A 16,364-nucleotide genomic window follows, 5' to 3' on the forward strand; every position below is an offset into this window, starting at 1 on the left:
ATTGGGTTGAAATCCTACCGGAGCAGAGAATGAAAACAAATACATGAACCCAAAGGCAGGACACATGACACTTCAAAGTGATCCTACTCTGTGGACCTTTTTCCTTAAGGCCACTGTGGCAATCACACCCACAGTGGAACCTAAATCCAGTTGCCTTCCCTTCACTATTTCCTCCTCCATCTCTCTTTTGCCATCCTCCCGCTGAAGAACACATGAGTCTGATTACTGTTTTACTGTCTCAGCACACCATTAAAGCTGGACGTCAGACCCTGTTACCAGGTTTATTTCTCTCCAGTCCCTCCTCTGCTTCATGTGGCAAATTCAGACACGTGCTTAGACCTGGCATCGTTGATATTTGAGCATATTTAGGACACATGTTTAAATTTGTGATATTATTTGTAATCCATTTCATATGTATAAATTATATACTTCATTAGGTCCTACTGTCTTCTTCAACCTACGATAAAACAGTCCTGGGAGTACTACAGAATAATCACTGACTAACGTGAGACTGTGCTTTATGTTGGCATTAAAGATTCAGTATTGTCAAACTAAATTACATATACCCTAAATTTGTAATCTTGGCCCTGTCTGCTAGCTCTTCCAAGAGGTTAAACAGCTGACTAAGGACTCTCTGCAGCTGGCATTTGTAAATCCAGCATGTCTTGCTGGCTTTCCATTAAAGTGAGGTGGAATAATTAATATGAGTCTGGAAGACATTCCTCTTGCTAGAGGCAACATTCTGGCCCTCAGCCTAAACCAACAGTGGGAAAAAACAGGGCTGACTGCAGGCCAAAGCGAGCCTCCAGATGGGGGCTGAGCAACAGCTAGCAGGCTTCGGACAAAGAAGGTGAAAGAGTCGAGATACAGAAAAGGGCAGAGTGTTCGAGGAACTATATGACTGAATACTGAATGTTTGTGTTTTACATACACATAGCATGCGTGCTGTTTTTTCTTGCTCAATACTGTTGTGCATCTGTTTTGATTACTCACCACTCTCACTCTTTTCAATGACATCGACCACCTCGCCTGCTTGAAGACTGATTTCTGCAGGCTCTTGTTTTTCGTAATTGGCCACCACCACATACTGTTCCAGAAGCATGGGGTCCGAAGCATCCAGACCTGGGGTTGATGGAAAAAAACATGCTGTCAGCCAGCTGCCAGCCATAGGTCCACGAGAACGACTGTTGGGCACTCGTTGTGCCATAGGCCACTTTGTTTGTAGAGCTTAGCCAATCACAATATTCACGAGGTTCAGTGCATCTTCCCCAAAGTCTAGCCATAGAGCTGCATGTCCCTCCAGCCCAACATCAGGGGCAAAGGAGACAGTCTAGAAAAAAAGAACCTCCCACCAAGAAGTAAAGGATCAGACATTCAAGTGCAGAAAATCCATTCTGTTTTACTAAAGGGACTTTATCCGTTTTCTCCAACAAAGCTGACTCCCAGTCAGTAGATACACATAGACACATGAACACAGTGGAAAGGCTCGCAGCAACGGGAAAGCAAAAGGAGGTGTAGAAGTGACAGAAAAGTGAGCTAAAGCCAGCTGAGGACAGGACAGTAGAGTGGGAGAAAGAAATGGTTTCCCTTGGAAAATAAACCATCTGCTAAAAAGCCTCCTTCTCTTCAGTTGGGGCTGGAACTGGGGGAAGAGTAGGGGGGTTGTGTACGCCAATCATAAGAGTCGGCATAAGGGGCCTTAAATAGAACCAGATGAAGGGGCTGGAGCTGTGCTCAGAGGGATGGCCCTCTGTCTCCTTGAAACACTAGAGCTCTGACTACAGCGTGCAACCCAGCCAATGGAAATCTTCCTCTGTGTACTTAACTGAGTTAACCATATAAGCGCCAGCAGTGACTTAGATTTGTTGATTTGGTTTGCACTCGTTTCCTAACTGGGTCAACATCTCACCAGATTTTGGTTCATTAACTAACACCAGCACAGCTTTCTCAAGTAGCAAACATGTGTTTTCATTCGTGAAGGTATTTAAAGAAGGCATCGTACATAACCGACAACCCGCAACATTTTTTGGTTCCCGCTTTACATAACTGAGTCCGGCTGAAGCCTTAATCGGGAACAATCTCTGAAACAAGCATCCCTGAATGGACTAAAGCAGATCTAACAAGTGTCAGCTGGAATCTAGTCACAAGCCAGCGACACTGAGCTCAAACATTAACAAGACCTTCTGTTGATCACCGAGTTCAAAGCTGTGTGGACACAGGAGGAGCTTCTGTGTGCACACTAGATTATATCTGTTTACTCTATTACTGCAGTTGCAACAGATGTTTACTTTAATGGTGGTTTAATATCAGCAAAATACCAACAAACTTCCTGGAGATCCTCATCTCTTCGTGGGCACACTGGTCCAACTTCTAACTAACTGCCATCAGTAGGGTTAGTTTAACAGAAACAGCCAAGCACATACAAATAAAAGCCTTTTTATGGGGTAATCACAGTTCCTGGAAAGAGCAACTCGGTTTGTATCCTGATGATGGAAAATAAGAAAAGTTCAGTGTGATAAATGGAAGATTTGAGCCTTAGATAAGGAATGATTGAGAAGGTTCGGATTAAGCTGCCATTTCTCTAAAGAGCTCACCTGGCTACAGTCCCGCAGACTAGAGATTAACATTTCTCTAAATCTGGATAATATTTCACATTCAATTCAGGGACTGCACTTGAAATGTCAAGGAGCTAATAACTCACATAGATGAACTCAGCACCATTAGCATCTCACATGATGAAACTGCCAAAGAGTCTGACACTGGATTACTGTGGTCGGGCTGCGGTTTATGAAGCTTCACGTTATTTATGCAAGATGTTTTGTCAGACCACAAAATTGGGTGCAGAAACAATGGAAGGAATATTATATAAATATTGCCTTTTTAGTCTTCACTGTATAATATGACAGTAGTTACTTTGGTACAGCAGGCAGAGTTATTTATTTTGACACTATTAATAGAAAAGTGTTGTTAAATGGTTTGTTTTAACTCACAGGTCAATTAACTCTCTATGAGGATATGTGAGCAATTACTGCGTACTGGGTAAGTGAGTAATTTCAAGTCTATAATTTCGCCTGTATTTATGGAATATCTCCAACTATATATGTTTTCTATCATGTTTCATATCTGTCAAATATCACAAATTTTGTAGACTGGAGAAAATGTTAAAACATGAGGACAATTTAAATGTTTCCAGGCATCATCCCTGTGCTCGGTCTGTCCAGATTTTAAAATGTATTAGCATGCATAACTTTTACCAAGTGTAATTTAAAATAGCTTTAATAAACAGCAATGCCATAGACTCATTCTGTTGATTTAGCTACTGCTGGTTGTGAAATAAAACACTGACCTGTGTGGAACCCACCTCCAAATATCTTCAAACTTGGACATTGTTTTATCAAAGAAAAAGAAAACAGAGGGCTCATTTGTCAACAATGCATTTTCAAGACAGATGAAAATAATACTCAGGTCATGAGCTCATAAAACTCTGTGTCAAAAGACGTAAATGTAACCTTCTTTAGCACACAATTAGCAGCTGCTGCGAGAAAACCGTAAATCTGTGACCTGAGTGACTAAAGACTCTGTCAGTAAAGTCAACAGGCCTGAAAAACAAAAGCTAATATTTCATCCTCTTTCAGGAAATGAAATGTTTTGCAACAGCAGGAAGACAGAGCAAGAAGAACATGTGTGTGGGGAAAAAAAAGCAGACTTGAACAGGATAAGCCTAATTTCGAAACAGTGTACGAAATGTGAATCATACAAACTGTGTACAAAACAGTGTTTCAGACAACACAGTGAAACATAGTGATCATAACAACTAAAATATATACATAGTATATGCAAAAGAAAGGCAGCTGCAGAGTGTATGAACACTACTCACAACAAACACTGCTGAAAAAGAAAATATATTTAAATGTTTTAATCAATAGCTAAAAGTAATCCTGCCCCTGTAGTATCTGTAATATCCTGAGAGCTCACCTGATCAGGTTTATATCTTTGTGAATGTGTATGTATAAGTGGAGGAAACCAGAAAGAACAAACTTGTTCCTCTAAACAAAAAGCATAACCAACCCCAGAACCAACATACACTGCAGCATGGCTAACTATTTTTCATTAGGCTGAACTATTTTGCACAATAAATAGGCTACATTTAAAAAGTATCATTTCACTGTATTTATTTTAGTCTTTTAAAATGTGTGTCTACGTGCAGAAACATTATCTAACACGTTATGCATGTTATGCCATATTAACTTGTTAATGATTGTCACATTACTGTTAAGTTGCCCAGAATGTGCTTTATTTTCTGTTGTGTTAAATTAGAAGTGACACTGTGAGTGAACTTAATTGATTGGTTAGTGCGTCAGAAGAGCTACAAGTGTGAAAACTGTCTTGTTACCATAGACAGTACAAAACATGGACGTAGCATCCAGATCAGAAAAATGAAGCTAGCATGAAGTTTGTTAAATCCACCTTCTATCTGAAAGCCACCAGATGGCGATAGTTGTAGTTGAAAAAAAGGATTTCTGGTATTATATAAGTTTATGAAAAAAACAGTTGGCTCGACCTCTGTACACGTTTTATTTTTATGGGCGAGCCATCATTTACAAAATAAGTCTATTTTGTAAACTTGGTTCATATAGTGTTTTAAAACTGAGGATTGTGTCTGGTACAGTGTGCACACTGTGCGATTTCCCTGTCAGACCTACTGCTGCTCGTCACAACCGGAAACGTCAATCTTGAGGCATCTTTTATGCTGTAAATGCTTTTTACATTAGGTCAAGTTTGACATAAAATCGTTCTTTTACTGAATATTTTTAAGTTACATCAGTTTAATTCCAAGGAAAGGGAGGCAAATGAATGCCAATTTATATAAACTAAGAGGAATTAAACTGGAAATGTATTTAATTTTTATTGACATTTATTTGTTTAAATAAAGTAAGCTAACTCCCAGTCCTATAGTTTTAGTTTAGTTAACTCATTCAGGTGTTACAGTTGGGAGGTGTGTGTATATGTATTTTCTTGTGTACCCTGCATGACCAGTGACGACCAAAAGCATTTATGAGCTTTGAAAAGTATTTCTTCTCGGCTTCCATCAGATATTAACCACTCGGTGTTTATCTCTCCTCTCTCCTATTTATACACGTGCTTCCTGCTCCCACCCTTCCACTCCCAAATGTCCCAACTCCATTCAACCCCCAACTCCACCCCCATTCTTCCGTCATCAGCTCCATCCAGGAATGATGACAGTTTGGAACTTTGCAATAATTCATCACCAACAGGAGGAAGCCAGAGAGTCTAGTCTACTCATTCTTTTTTTCCCTAAAAAACGGTTTTCAGGCTTTTCAAGCTTTTTGCTTGGTAACATGGTTGGCACAGGTCGTTATATTTTAGTGCCACATTTCTAACCCTGGGGTATCTTTGTAAGAGCAGAACCGTGTTGAGAAGATTTGGCAAAGTGCAGTGCCTTTGTTTGGCTCATCAGCAGCAGATGTGCAGCTGGATTAGAAAGGGACACAGAACTGCTGTTCAATGTAGTACAGATGTACTCATGTCATTGAATCAGTATGTGGCCCTAAGGGAAAAGAGGCAGACCACAAATAAATAGTACAGAAACATTCACCCAAATCATCTCAGTTAGACAGCCTTCACATTTCAGTTAGAAACTGCTGAATAGCTTCATCATCCTCACTTTTGCCTGCTGATTCTCGCAGTAAAGCGTAGCTCTGCAGTATAAAACTATTGGAGTTCCAAATATCTCATGATCCACTTGGTAAACACTGAAAGTCACGGTATGTTTATATTTGCTACACGGGTTTCTGCTTTTGAAAAAAATTGAATGAAAACTACAGAGCTGATGATCTGGAGGAATCAAACATATTTTTGGGGGGGTTACTTCACTCTGTGTTGTTGCCTTTTTTGGCACAAAGCTACATTTCTTGAAAAACAAGTGCACAAAAACAAGTGCTGATCATTGGAAAATATGAAATCACTGCCAGGCTGTGTATCATGTGAGCCGCATCTTTGTCCACATACGCATGATAACAACAGAACAGGGACCCACTCATAAAAACACTGCTCTACAGCACTACTAGAGGCAGTGTAAAACAACCCACAGTGCACCTTTAACTTCACTGGATGTTGCTGATATGAAAAAAAAGAGACTGGAATCAGATTCAAACCGCTAATTTAATGAGTGAGACTCCTCCACTTCATCAGGTTTTCCAGTAGAAAATCTGACGCCTGCACCACCGAACAAACAGAACGTAAGGAAAAAGAAACATAATGGATCCTCGGTTTTACTTACACAAAATCCTAATAAAAAATATGCATTTGCAATTTTTTTCCTCAACAGTATAGTCTTTGAAGAACTGTCACTAGTCATCTCTTATCAGAAACCGTACATCCTGTACTGTATCTGTTCTGTGCTGCAGGGGCCAGAGTTCAGGAGAAACGGAAAAAAAATTCTACACCAAACCTAGAAATCTGTGCATGAAATGAGCTGTTATATGACAACAACTAATAAAAAAAAACATCTGTTTGATCGACATTTGATTTAAACCTTAACACATTTCATGTACTGCTTGACTCATAATTATGTTCGACTGAACAAAAATGCCCAGTATTCAATAGCTTGTCATTGACAGGGAAGCTTGCTGAAGCAGCGTACGGCTGTTAAAGTGGTTTGGAAGTCCTCATTTGCCTTAATGATTTCCTATGCCAGTTTAAAAATCACATCCATCTGCAAACACAAACAAACACACAGCCCTCTTGACCCACCCACCATCTGACTTGTTACCAGATTCCTTCCAACACGCGCACGCGTACACCCATGCATACTACATGTAGTATGTAAACTCCCTCACAGACACAACCTCATCCACACATATGCACCCCCGTAGGTCCTGAGAGACCTGCAGCTCAAATAAAGACAGCAAGTCTGCACACATAAACACACTCACTGGGCCTTTGCGCAGCACTGACATGGTTTCCACTTGCCACGTAAACCTCCTCTCCTCTCCAGCTGCTTTTCACATGCACTACACCCTCGAGCGCTCCATTTCTTTCTTTCCTACTCAATTTCTATCTGTCTTCTGGTCAGCCAGCTCTCTTTCTGAACGCACATAAATACTAAATCTTTTAAGCTCCTGAACTTCGGCATCCTATGAGCACAGTAAGCAGCAGTTGATCCTGTTTCCTTTAGAGGTTCGCTTCTGACAGTGTGTCTCTTCACCTAACAGTGATTCATGCTGACCAGCTGAGTATCGGCAGTCAGCCCTGACAAATCCATTATATGCTAAAAAAAAATGGCATGGCTTTCTTTGAATCTCGTGTAGATTGTTGCAAGGCTATGATGCAGAATCAATCACTGCTTCGATCTTGCAGGGCTCCAGAAGCGTGAGTCATAAACAAGAAATGAGATGTGGGTCTGAATTTTACTGAAAACACATTACAGATGAGATCCCCAGTTTATATAACACAATTTCCTTTCACTACACTTCTTTTCACTACCCTCCATCTAGTATCAGCTCTACCAAAAAACACAAAAAGAGAAGAAGAACATTTTTTAAAATCCCAACACAGCAAATGATGACAGAACTGTCACGAAGCCAAAGATGATAACAAAACAAAAGTGAATGATCATCTGTGAGTGTGCTGTTCCTGTTTTCTTCTCTTCCCAGGTAAACAGCGTTCCAAATCAAACCTCTAATCGCTCAAAGTTTTGTGGTGAGGGGTTACATTCTCTGTTTTAGGCAGGGGATCAGTAAACTCTTAAGGGAAACCTGCAACGTGTAATTATGGAATACATAAGCTGCAGCTACAGCAGAAATTCACCACAGACTCACTGCACTTATCTGCTGTCCTGCTTTGAAAGAGAAATATCCATCTTTAACCACTAATGTCCAGCATGGGGACTATACTGGGGGGCTTCAAGATCAAGTATGGGGAGCTTAAAACAGTATGAATAACAAACCAGCATACGTACCAGATATAAAGTGTATTATTGTGCTTTGATTAATAAGACTTGAACCCAAAAAAATGTTTAAAATAAGAACAAATACATGCATATAATAAAGTCTGCAAAACAGATCAATTTTAGATCTAACTAAATTATTCAAAATAAAAAGGACAGCTACTACATGATAAAACTTTCCAGGCAACTGATATGAATATAACTGGAAGCCAATCTAATATCTTGCACAGACTGAATGCAGGCAACACGCACAGACACACACAGCTGAAATACGACAATTTTTTCCATTCCAGTATGTAGCTGGAATTCACTGTTACATAAAGCCTCAATACCGTGGAACGCATAATGAAATTAGGCTGGGGTCTTATTTCGTTTGGTGACAATTCCAGTGCAGCTTTTCCTCAGAGTGGATCACCCACAGAAAATGAACTTCCTAGGAGCTTTTATAGCCCAGCTATGCCGTACGTAACTGCGGCAGACTGCAGGAAGGGATTGCCAAAGCAACTTTACATCTGATTGCAGGACGAACGTGTAATTTGTAACGCGTGCGGGTATTCTGAGACTTCGAGCACGCAAGTGGATGCATGCACAAGAACTGGACAGCTGTTCACTAAAACTCCTCTCATGCTTTTCCTGCCACCTCCTACGCTCGTATCCCCATGCTCAGCTGAGTCACTCAGCACTCTAACACACAAAATATTAATGCAACGGCCTATTCTGGCAATGCAAATGCAGAGGCACAGACAGGTGGTCTCGCCCACATTACACTGTTTTCCTGACCATTTAATAATACCACAGGATTGTTTATGGCACCAGAGTCACACTCATGGCGGACAGTTTGGAAAAAAGAAAACAACACATAATTCACAGCAGCACAACCAGAAATGTACATGTTATTTATTTAATAGTTTTATTTCTAAACTGCCCCAAACAGTTATCTTCATAACCAGCTAATCTGCAACTTATTTTCTTGATTAATTGAGAGATTCCGATTGTTTAGTCTCCAGAGAGGCCTAAAACCAAATATAATCAATTTACTGTCACATGGGGCAATGAAAGGAAGCAAATTCTGCAATTAAAGAAGCAGAAAAAAACATTTAGCATTGCTATCGAAGCTGAAAATATTAATATCATATATTTACTGATATATTAAAATCTTTATCGTCTTACTGAGGTCATCTATCTTCTTAAGCCCCCACAAGAGATATCAATTTTTTTCCATTATCAACAAACACTGATCTCATTTTCAGTTCTGCCTAAGACTCCTTAAGACTTTGACAGGTAGAATTGCAGGAGTTGCCTTTTCTTTTAAATTTAAAGCGGTACAACTTTTTTAAAACCCATGAAAATTAACATAAGGATATTTTCTTACCCGATTTACGTTTGCCAGAGCCTCCACAGTCTCTGCAAAAGAAACAACAGCAGAGCAACATGGTCAGAATGAGTGTGTAAGCAAGAAAGGCCGGAGCATTTATATGACTGGTTACAGCTGAATCTTTGCCCGGGACCATCCAAGTACAGTTGGCACACAAGTATCAGCCAAACCCTCGCTGAGAATGCATGAAGAACTTGACCCACTACCAGTGGGAGGGAGACAGGGTGGGATACGTATGAGTGAGTCGCACAATAAGTGTGTCAAGGACAGCAACAAAGGAACCCATCGGCCCTTTTAGCCAATGTGTGTATATTTCTGTTAAAAAGCCAGATATGTTGTACATGAGGGGAATGCAGCTGCCTCTATTTAACAGAACAGCGTTTATTGACTTTACAACAGTATCATATCCCCCTTTAAGTCCCATTCATCTTAAGATGTGAAAGCATCTTTCTGTTCCGAACTATGAACTGCAGAAAAAAACACTGAAAGGAAGCGAGCTAGTGTCAATGAACCTGCTCTGTGCTTTGACACTCATGAAGGTCACAGAGCAGCGACTATCCCTTCACTGCACCCACGCTTACTGCGCTGCTCAAAAAGCTGAGCTTAATCAGCAGAGATGGGATATTTATGTTTACTTTGTCAAAATACTATATGCACTTTTCCCACTCAGTGTACTGCAACTTGTGAAAACACATGCAAAGTCTACCAAATAGAGTACCAAGCTGCAGGTAACAGCAATAGAAAATTTATGTGTTTAATTTACTCAAGTAAAGCGTTTTTTTCTCTATTTTTTTAAATGCAGTGCATGCGCTGTTGAATTCGTTAAAATGCTTTCCTGAACTGTTTGTGGTTTCTTTATTTGTACGCGTTCTCTCAAAAAAATGAGCGTTGATTTGTGACGGCCACCTCGTATTACAGCAGAACAGGTCATTAGCCTAATTTCCAATTGTCACCGTTGTTCTATTCAGCCTCTTTCACACTGACGGAAATTTGTCATTTAGAGACAGGCAATAAATAAATGATGAATAGTTTTTAATTAATTCATTATAGGTTTGTTGATTCAATTGGAGCACTCACGCTTCATTAATTGCATGCAGGCACACAAGTGATGGTACTTCACATAATTACTCCATTCAGTTTGATGGGAATTTGTTTATAAAGTGGAAATGCATAAACATTTCAGGCCAGACCATTTTAGGAAGTTCGGGCTGAGTGTTATGCCCTGGTTTAGTTAACTTGCAGAGAGAAAACACCGAGGAGAAGTTGAGTTTTGACACAGATGGAAGCAGACACCTGGCTCTATGGAGGGCCAGCAGCAGGACTGGAGCCACAGCCAGTTATGGATATGAGCACATGTTTGGATAAAACCTGTCCAAGGTTTGCCAGGTTACAGTCTGTTCATCAATACTCAGTGTTTGATTGAACCAAGTTACCAAAAAAACCCTGCAATTTTCAAAGTAGATTATTTGACACTGCTGTACAAATAAGCTATTTCGCATTTGTTTTACATCTATATAATGAAATAATGTAAAATATATATATATATATTCGTGATAAAATAATATCGGCACAATTTCTCTTTTTCCCCGATGAATGAGCAAAGTAAACACAGATAATTTATGAGACAATTATAATAATGAATTGCTTATACATTAGATTGATTAAAAGATTAAATAATAGACTGACTAAACTGACACTGAAACAAAAAGGCCATGAACTGAATTTCGACGGCGTAAGAAAAATCATTAATCGTTCATCAGCAATATAAATGTCATATCTTTCGATAAGATTGATGAACAGAACAAAAAACAAAGTTAAACTTTTGTGCCAAGCCACATAAACAAAGCTGTGGATTAATTAAAAATGCATAGTCCAACTAACAATGGGAAACTTTAAAACCCCAACTTTATAAGGAAAACACATCTAGGGTCAGAGGTCAGAGGAGAATTGGCAGTCTGCTTTGAGCTCATAGGAAGACAACAGTCACTCAAGTAATCACTCGTCGCCACCAGTCTATGCAGAAGAGCATCTGTAAATGCAAAACCTTGAAGAAGAACAGGGGCAGAAAACTACACAGTGTGCAACTACTGTCTGCTAAGAACTCTAGACGGAGGCTACAATTCTCACAAAAATTGTACAATAGAAATGAGAAACATGTCGCCTGGTCTGATGAGTCTCAATTTCTGCTGCAACATTCAGATAGTAGGGTCAGAATTTAATGTAAATAGCATGTAAAAAGCATGTATCAGCGATTCACACTGCTCATAGTGATGTAGGTCCATTTTCTTTGCACACTTTGGGTGCCTTAGTTGCAGTTGAGAATCCTTTAAATGCTCTATCTCAGCATGCTGACCACGTTCATCTATACAATCTACCGATCTTCTGATGGCTGCTTCAAGCAGAATAACACAAAGCTCAAATTATCCCAAACTGACTCTTGAACCTGACAATGAGTTCACTGCACTCAAACTCCAGATCTCAATCCAGCAGAACACCTTTGGGATGTGGTGGAATAGGAGGCTCACAACTTGGATGTGTAGCCAACAAATCTGCAGCAACTGTGTGATGCTATCATTTCAAGGATGGCCAAAATCTAAGGAATATTTCCATCGCCTTGTTGATCCTGTGCCACAAAGAACTGAGGCAATTCTGAAGGCAAAAAGGGCTCCAACCCAGTACTAGGGAGATGTGGAAAGTGTGTGTTATTCCATTGGTTTCAGATTTTCCTATGTGTAAAATTGTTATAGATGTTAAATATTTCTTAATTATTTTAAAGATGTCTTCATTTGTTTTTATTTTGCCAAAATCTGCTTGGGCAGAGATGAAACTGAAGTAAGGCGGGGAAGAAAAGTGGAGATAAAGGAGACTCTTGACATGCCCTGCTTGCTTGTGACCTGTAGCACAGAGGTGGAGTAATATCTCTCCCAAGAGGAGACTGAGCACACAGTCCTGGCTTTGTGTACTTTCCTCTTATCACCAGTAAAATCTAATAGGTGAGAGGAAGGCAAGGGGAACGAAAATATGTCCAAACACTATTAAAAGTTTAAGACTGTGCTTGTGTATTTAGAGGTAAATTTCAACCTCTAAATACACAAGAAGCTGAAAAATAGTCTTTTCAAGCCATAAAGCTTTAGTTTCATCATTCAGACCAGGACGCACATACAGTGCAGGACACACGCACTAGCACTGAACACATCATTAAAAATTTAAACCCGTGAGAATCCATCTGAAGCTTGAGTTGGGAGTGACCATCTGTTTGCACATAACTGCAAACTCTTTGTAGGTGGGCCTATTACAAAAAAGGAATGTGTAAGATATTAGTGCTCGCATTTTTCATCCAAGCCAGAGGACTGAGGTATCTGCCTTTCTTCAGCACACAGACACTTCTGCACGACCTCGGATTAACCTCTGCAGGAGTAACCTCGAGCTCGAGTCAATGGGTCGACATCATTGAGCAGCAATCCATTACGATAGGGTTGTGATTTGCACATAATCTCTTACTACACCGTTTCTGTGCATATCCTGTAACAAAAAAAAAAAAAAGGTGGTGAGGTTGACTCAAATCCTCACAAAGGCACACACACTGCTGCAGTCAACCTCATGCGTACTGGCCCCAATCTCCAGCAAAGCTTGGCTATGATCACACACTGATGTCAGGTTAAAAGAATGTTAGTTTGACTGTGTATCAACCACTAATAACTCTCCTTGTGGTGAAACAATGATGTCGAATTAAGACTTAAGCTGTAAAGAACAACTGCGTTTCATAACTTTTTAAAATCCTTTGCCTTTTGTTGTATTAATCATGTTCTGTATATGCAATCCCAATGTGAGGGCTCACCCTCCAGTTAAGTACAAAAAGCAAGCTGTCACACGTGTTTTGGCTGAGATTAAGGTTAGGGTTTGGCATGTAACAACTATAATTAAGGTAAAGGAGGTTAGTCAGGACATTTTCTTCCCAAATTGCTTGTGTTTACATCCACATACATATATCAGGAAGAAAGGGGCCACCGATTTTCTACAAAAACATTATATGTTTTGAACTGATGCTGCAAAAGTGATAAGAATTTAAACAAAATTCAACTATTTCACTGTTGAAAATGATTAACCTCCTTCATCTGTCATATGCATAGAAGTGACTAAATGAAGTTAAAGTTAAGATGGAGGACTGACCTTCAAAGTCACACCTTATGGAGGCAATTTTGTTTCTTGCATCGCTGTTAGATTTTCTTTTCCTTTGCCAACAGAGCTTTTGCTCTGAATCATTGTGGATCATTAGCGTCATCTTGATTTTAATGATTTTGTAACTTCTGATACTAATTTCTCTTGGATATGATCGAAATTTGCAAATGTTCCAAAATTCTCATACGAGTAATACTTGGATAATCTGACTGATCTGAATCATAACATCTTAATCCGAATTTGTTTAGAGCTTATGCATAATATAAGCTAAAATATAGTGTGTATGTGTAACATCACTACTGCAGGCTGCTATTGTATTGCATCCCATACATTAACACTGTGATTGTGTCCTCTTGGTGACTTCTTATATTAGAATAGGACCACTTGGTTCAAAAAGAGAAATTTAAAATCAAATATCACTCTCTCTTTATTTTTTTTTAACATTTGTTTTGTTAATATTTTAAATGTATGTGATTCTTTTATATAAATGAAAGAACAAATACAACAGAACAGGTGGTGTATCTCGTCTCCTTTTTGTTTTTTTCCCTCTTGATTGAATCAGGATAGTTTCCAAGCTCCTTGGTTAACAAAAAGAAAAAAGAAAAGAAAAATGATGTGGTGGTAAACTTAATTTGTCTGTATGAAAGGTAAAATGTTATTTTAAATTGACATTATGGGCATATGTGCCTGTTAACTAGATTTAATTATACTTCACAACACTCCCGTAGATGCTGGCCTCAGAGGTGGGAGTCCTGAAAACATTTCCCCTCGGAGGTTAATAAACTGGAACTTTCTGCAGTCACACTGCACATACAGCCCATGGATAGTTTTCACTAAACAACAATAATACAGAGGCTGGCGGAGAATGTATTATCTCCAGCAAAACACCTTAAAGCTAACTGATGTCAAAATGAGTTAAATTGCTGTGTTTCAAACAGCAGAGACATCCACTTTCAACTCTGCATCACTGTAAAACACTGAAGTGTTCAAAGACCGATGACTAAAACTTTGAATTTTAATTTTATATTTAGCCACTGACATTCATTCTCAAAAAGGAACTCTAACTTCAAAAGGTCTTCCGCATGTTTCTTATCACAACCTAATTTGGACTCCAGGATGTAAGATGATTTGTAAGACTACTAAAAAAACAACAACATGTTTTTATTATACAAATTTATAACATCTGTCTCTCCAAATTTGTCTCAAAGCTTCTCTGAAAGTTCCCCTTTCTTATGAAATATACAGTGGCTCTCGGCCATTAACCGTCTGGAAATATTTTAAAAGAGGATATCATAATTTGAACGAATTGGGCGAAAGCACTGTAAGAATCCCTTTTGTTTAACTGCATTTCAACCACTCACTGAAAAATCATTTTTAGTGATTTCCTAACAATAAGAAATATTCAGATGTCTAAGAAGTATCAACATATTAGTTAATCCTTTTCGATGGCATTGTTAAAAAACCGAAGGCATAAACACAGGTGAGTTTTTTTCTCATTAAATCTGCCTTTTTTCTAACTTTCCATATAGCCAAACACAGCTTTATAGATAGATCGATAGAGCAATAGATAGAGATATGTAGTGTCTTTTAGTGTCTTTACTCAAAAGATTGCAAGGCTTACTTCACCAATATACTACACATTTAATTATCAATATAAATCTAATAACCCAATCGAAAACTGAACGCAGACTGAGGCATGCATTTATGATGGATGAGGCACCATCTTTCATTCACCCAAATGCTATAGAAACGTCTTGTAATTTTTAACCAATCATGTGGCTCCCTCTTGTGACAAGCAAAACAGTACCTGTGTTTTTTTCCTGTGCAGTGACCACTGTTGAACGTTAGATGGCAGTAGCATCAACAGGCTTGGACATGAGCAACAGTGCATCTCTATCGAGGCTGTTTGCAGGGCATGTTTGAACGGTGTGGAAGGAAATGTCATGACAGGACCAATTTTCTAGGTTGATTGGACGCATTTTTAATTGCTTTCATGACCTCTTTCATCTGTTTCATCGTGTTTCAGTGAGTGTGAGTGAAGCTCTATTAAATCTACAGCAAGGTTTTTCGTTTCACAAATAAACACTTCTAAAACCATTATTTGTAATTAAATAAATTAGCCGAACAGGACAGCAGAATGGTTCTTTTACATTTTTAACATATTAAATATTTAGAAAAACTATTTGTTTCACAGCTGGGTGTTAAATATCATAATTTTAGAGCATAAAAAGAACATGTTTTCTGTGAATTGCCCAGACCACCCCAGGAGTAAAAAAACAACTTGGGCAGCGGGTATTATACTTTAAGATATTAATTTAAGCTACGCTGGACTGTCTCTGAGATTAAGGGAGCCTCTCACTTTGAAGTGAGATTAACATGCAGGGGTATTAGAGGTTAGAGGTGATGGGCCCACATTGCTGATAAAAATATAATATCCCAGACATATGACTGAACATAAATCTAACGGAAAGAACAAAATGTAGACAATGAGTGATATTGCAGCCAGGCCGGATTTACTCCCACTCTGACTTTGAACTGAGTATGATAAATGGCTCGCCTGAGAGCCTTATCTGCCCTGAGACTTGAACTCCGACGTGCTGTCGTTACACTGCTAATCCTTCCCCATTTGTTCTGGCATCAGGTGTCACCTCCAAGAAATCATTATTAATAAAAAGCAGGGCTTCTTGGAGCCAGATCAATCAATCATCCCTGACAAAGCAAAGCCTCTGGATCAGGATGGGTCAGCACGAATTAAAGGCAGCTGCTGAGCCACACACATTCAGTTTGCTTCCATATCCAATGTTCACATCCCACCAGAGGGCAATGTTTGGCGTCTAACAG

The 16,364-nt window shown here is 39.1% G+C and overlaps 1 protein-coding gene across 4 annotated transcripts in view; it reads right to left on the minus strand.

Moving 5' to 3' along the window:
• The window catches only part of LOC146560978 (SH3 and PX domain-containing protein 2A-like), a 62,987-nt gene that overhangs the window by 24,088 nt on the left and 22,535 nt on the right, over positions 1 to 16,364 (minus strand). For 2 of the 4 annotated variants that reach the window (XM_085296627.1, XM_085296626.1), the window contains exons 6-7: positions 9,342 to 9,373; positions 994 to 1,122 (exon numbers count right to left, since the gene is read on the minus strand). In XM_085296627.1, the coding sequence (XP_085152753.1) occupies positions 994 to 1,122; positions 9,342 to 9,373 (161 nt within the window). Of the gene's footprint in view, positions 1 to 993; positions 1,158 to 5,137; positions 5,158 to 9,341; positions 9,374 to 12,833; positions 12,841 to 16,364 lie in introns of all 4 variants that reach the window. The other 2 variants (XM_085296629.1, XM_085296628.1) reach the window with 2 other exon arrangements.

The sequence above is a fragment of the Mchenga conophoros genome, linkage group LG13 (genome assembly GCF_057382185.1).
Source record: "Mchenga conophoros isolate Kocher_MC1m ecotype Shallow Benthic linkage group LG13, M_conophoros_male_GT1.1, whole genome shotgun sequence".
NCBI classification, from domain to species: Eukaryota; Metazoa; Chordata; class Actinopteri; order Cichliformes; family Cichlidae; genus Mchenga; species Mchenga conophoros.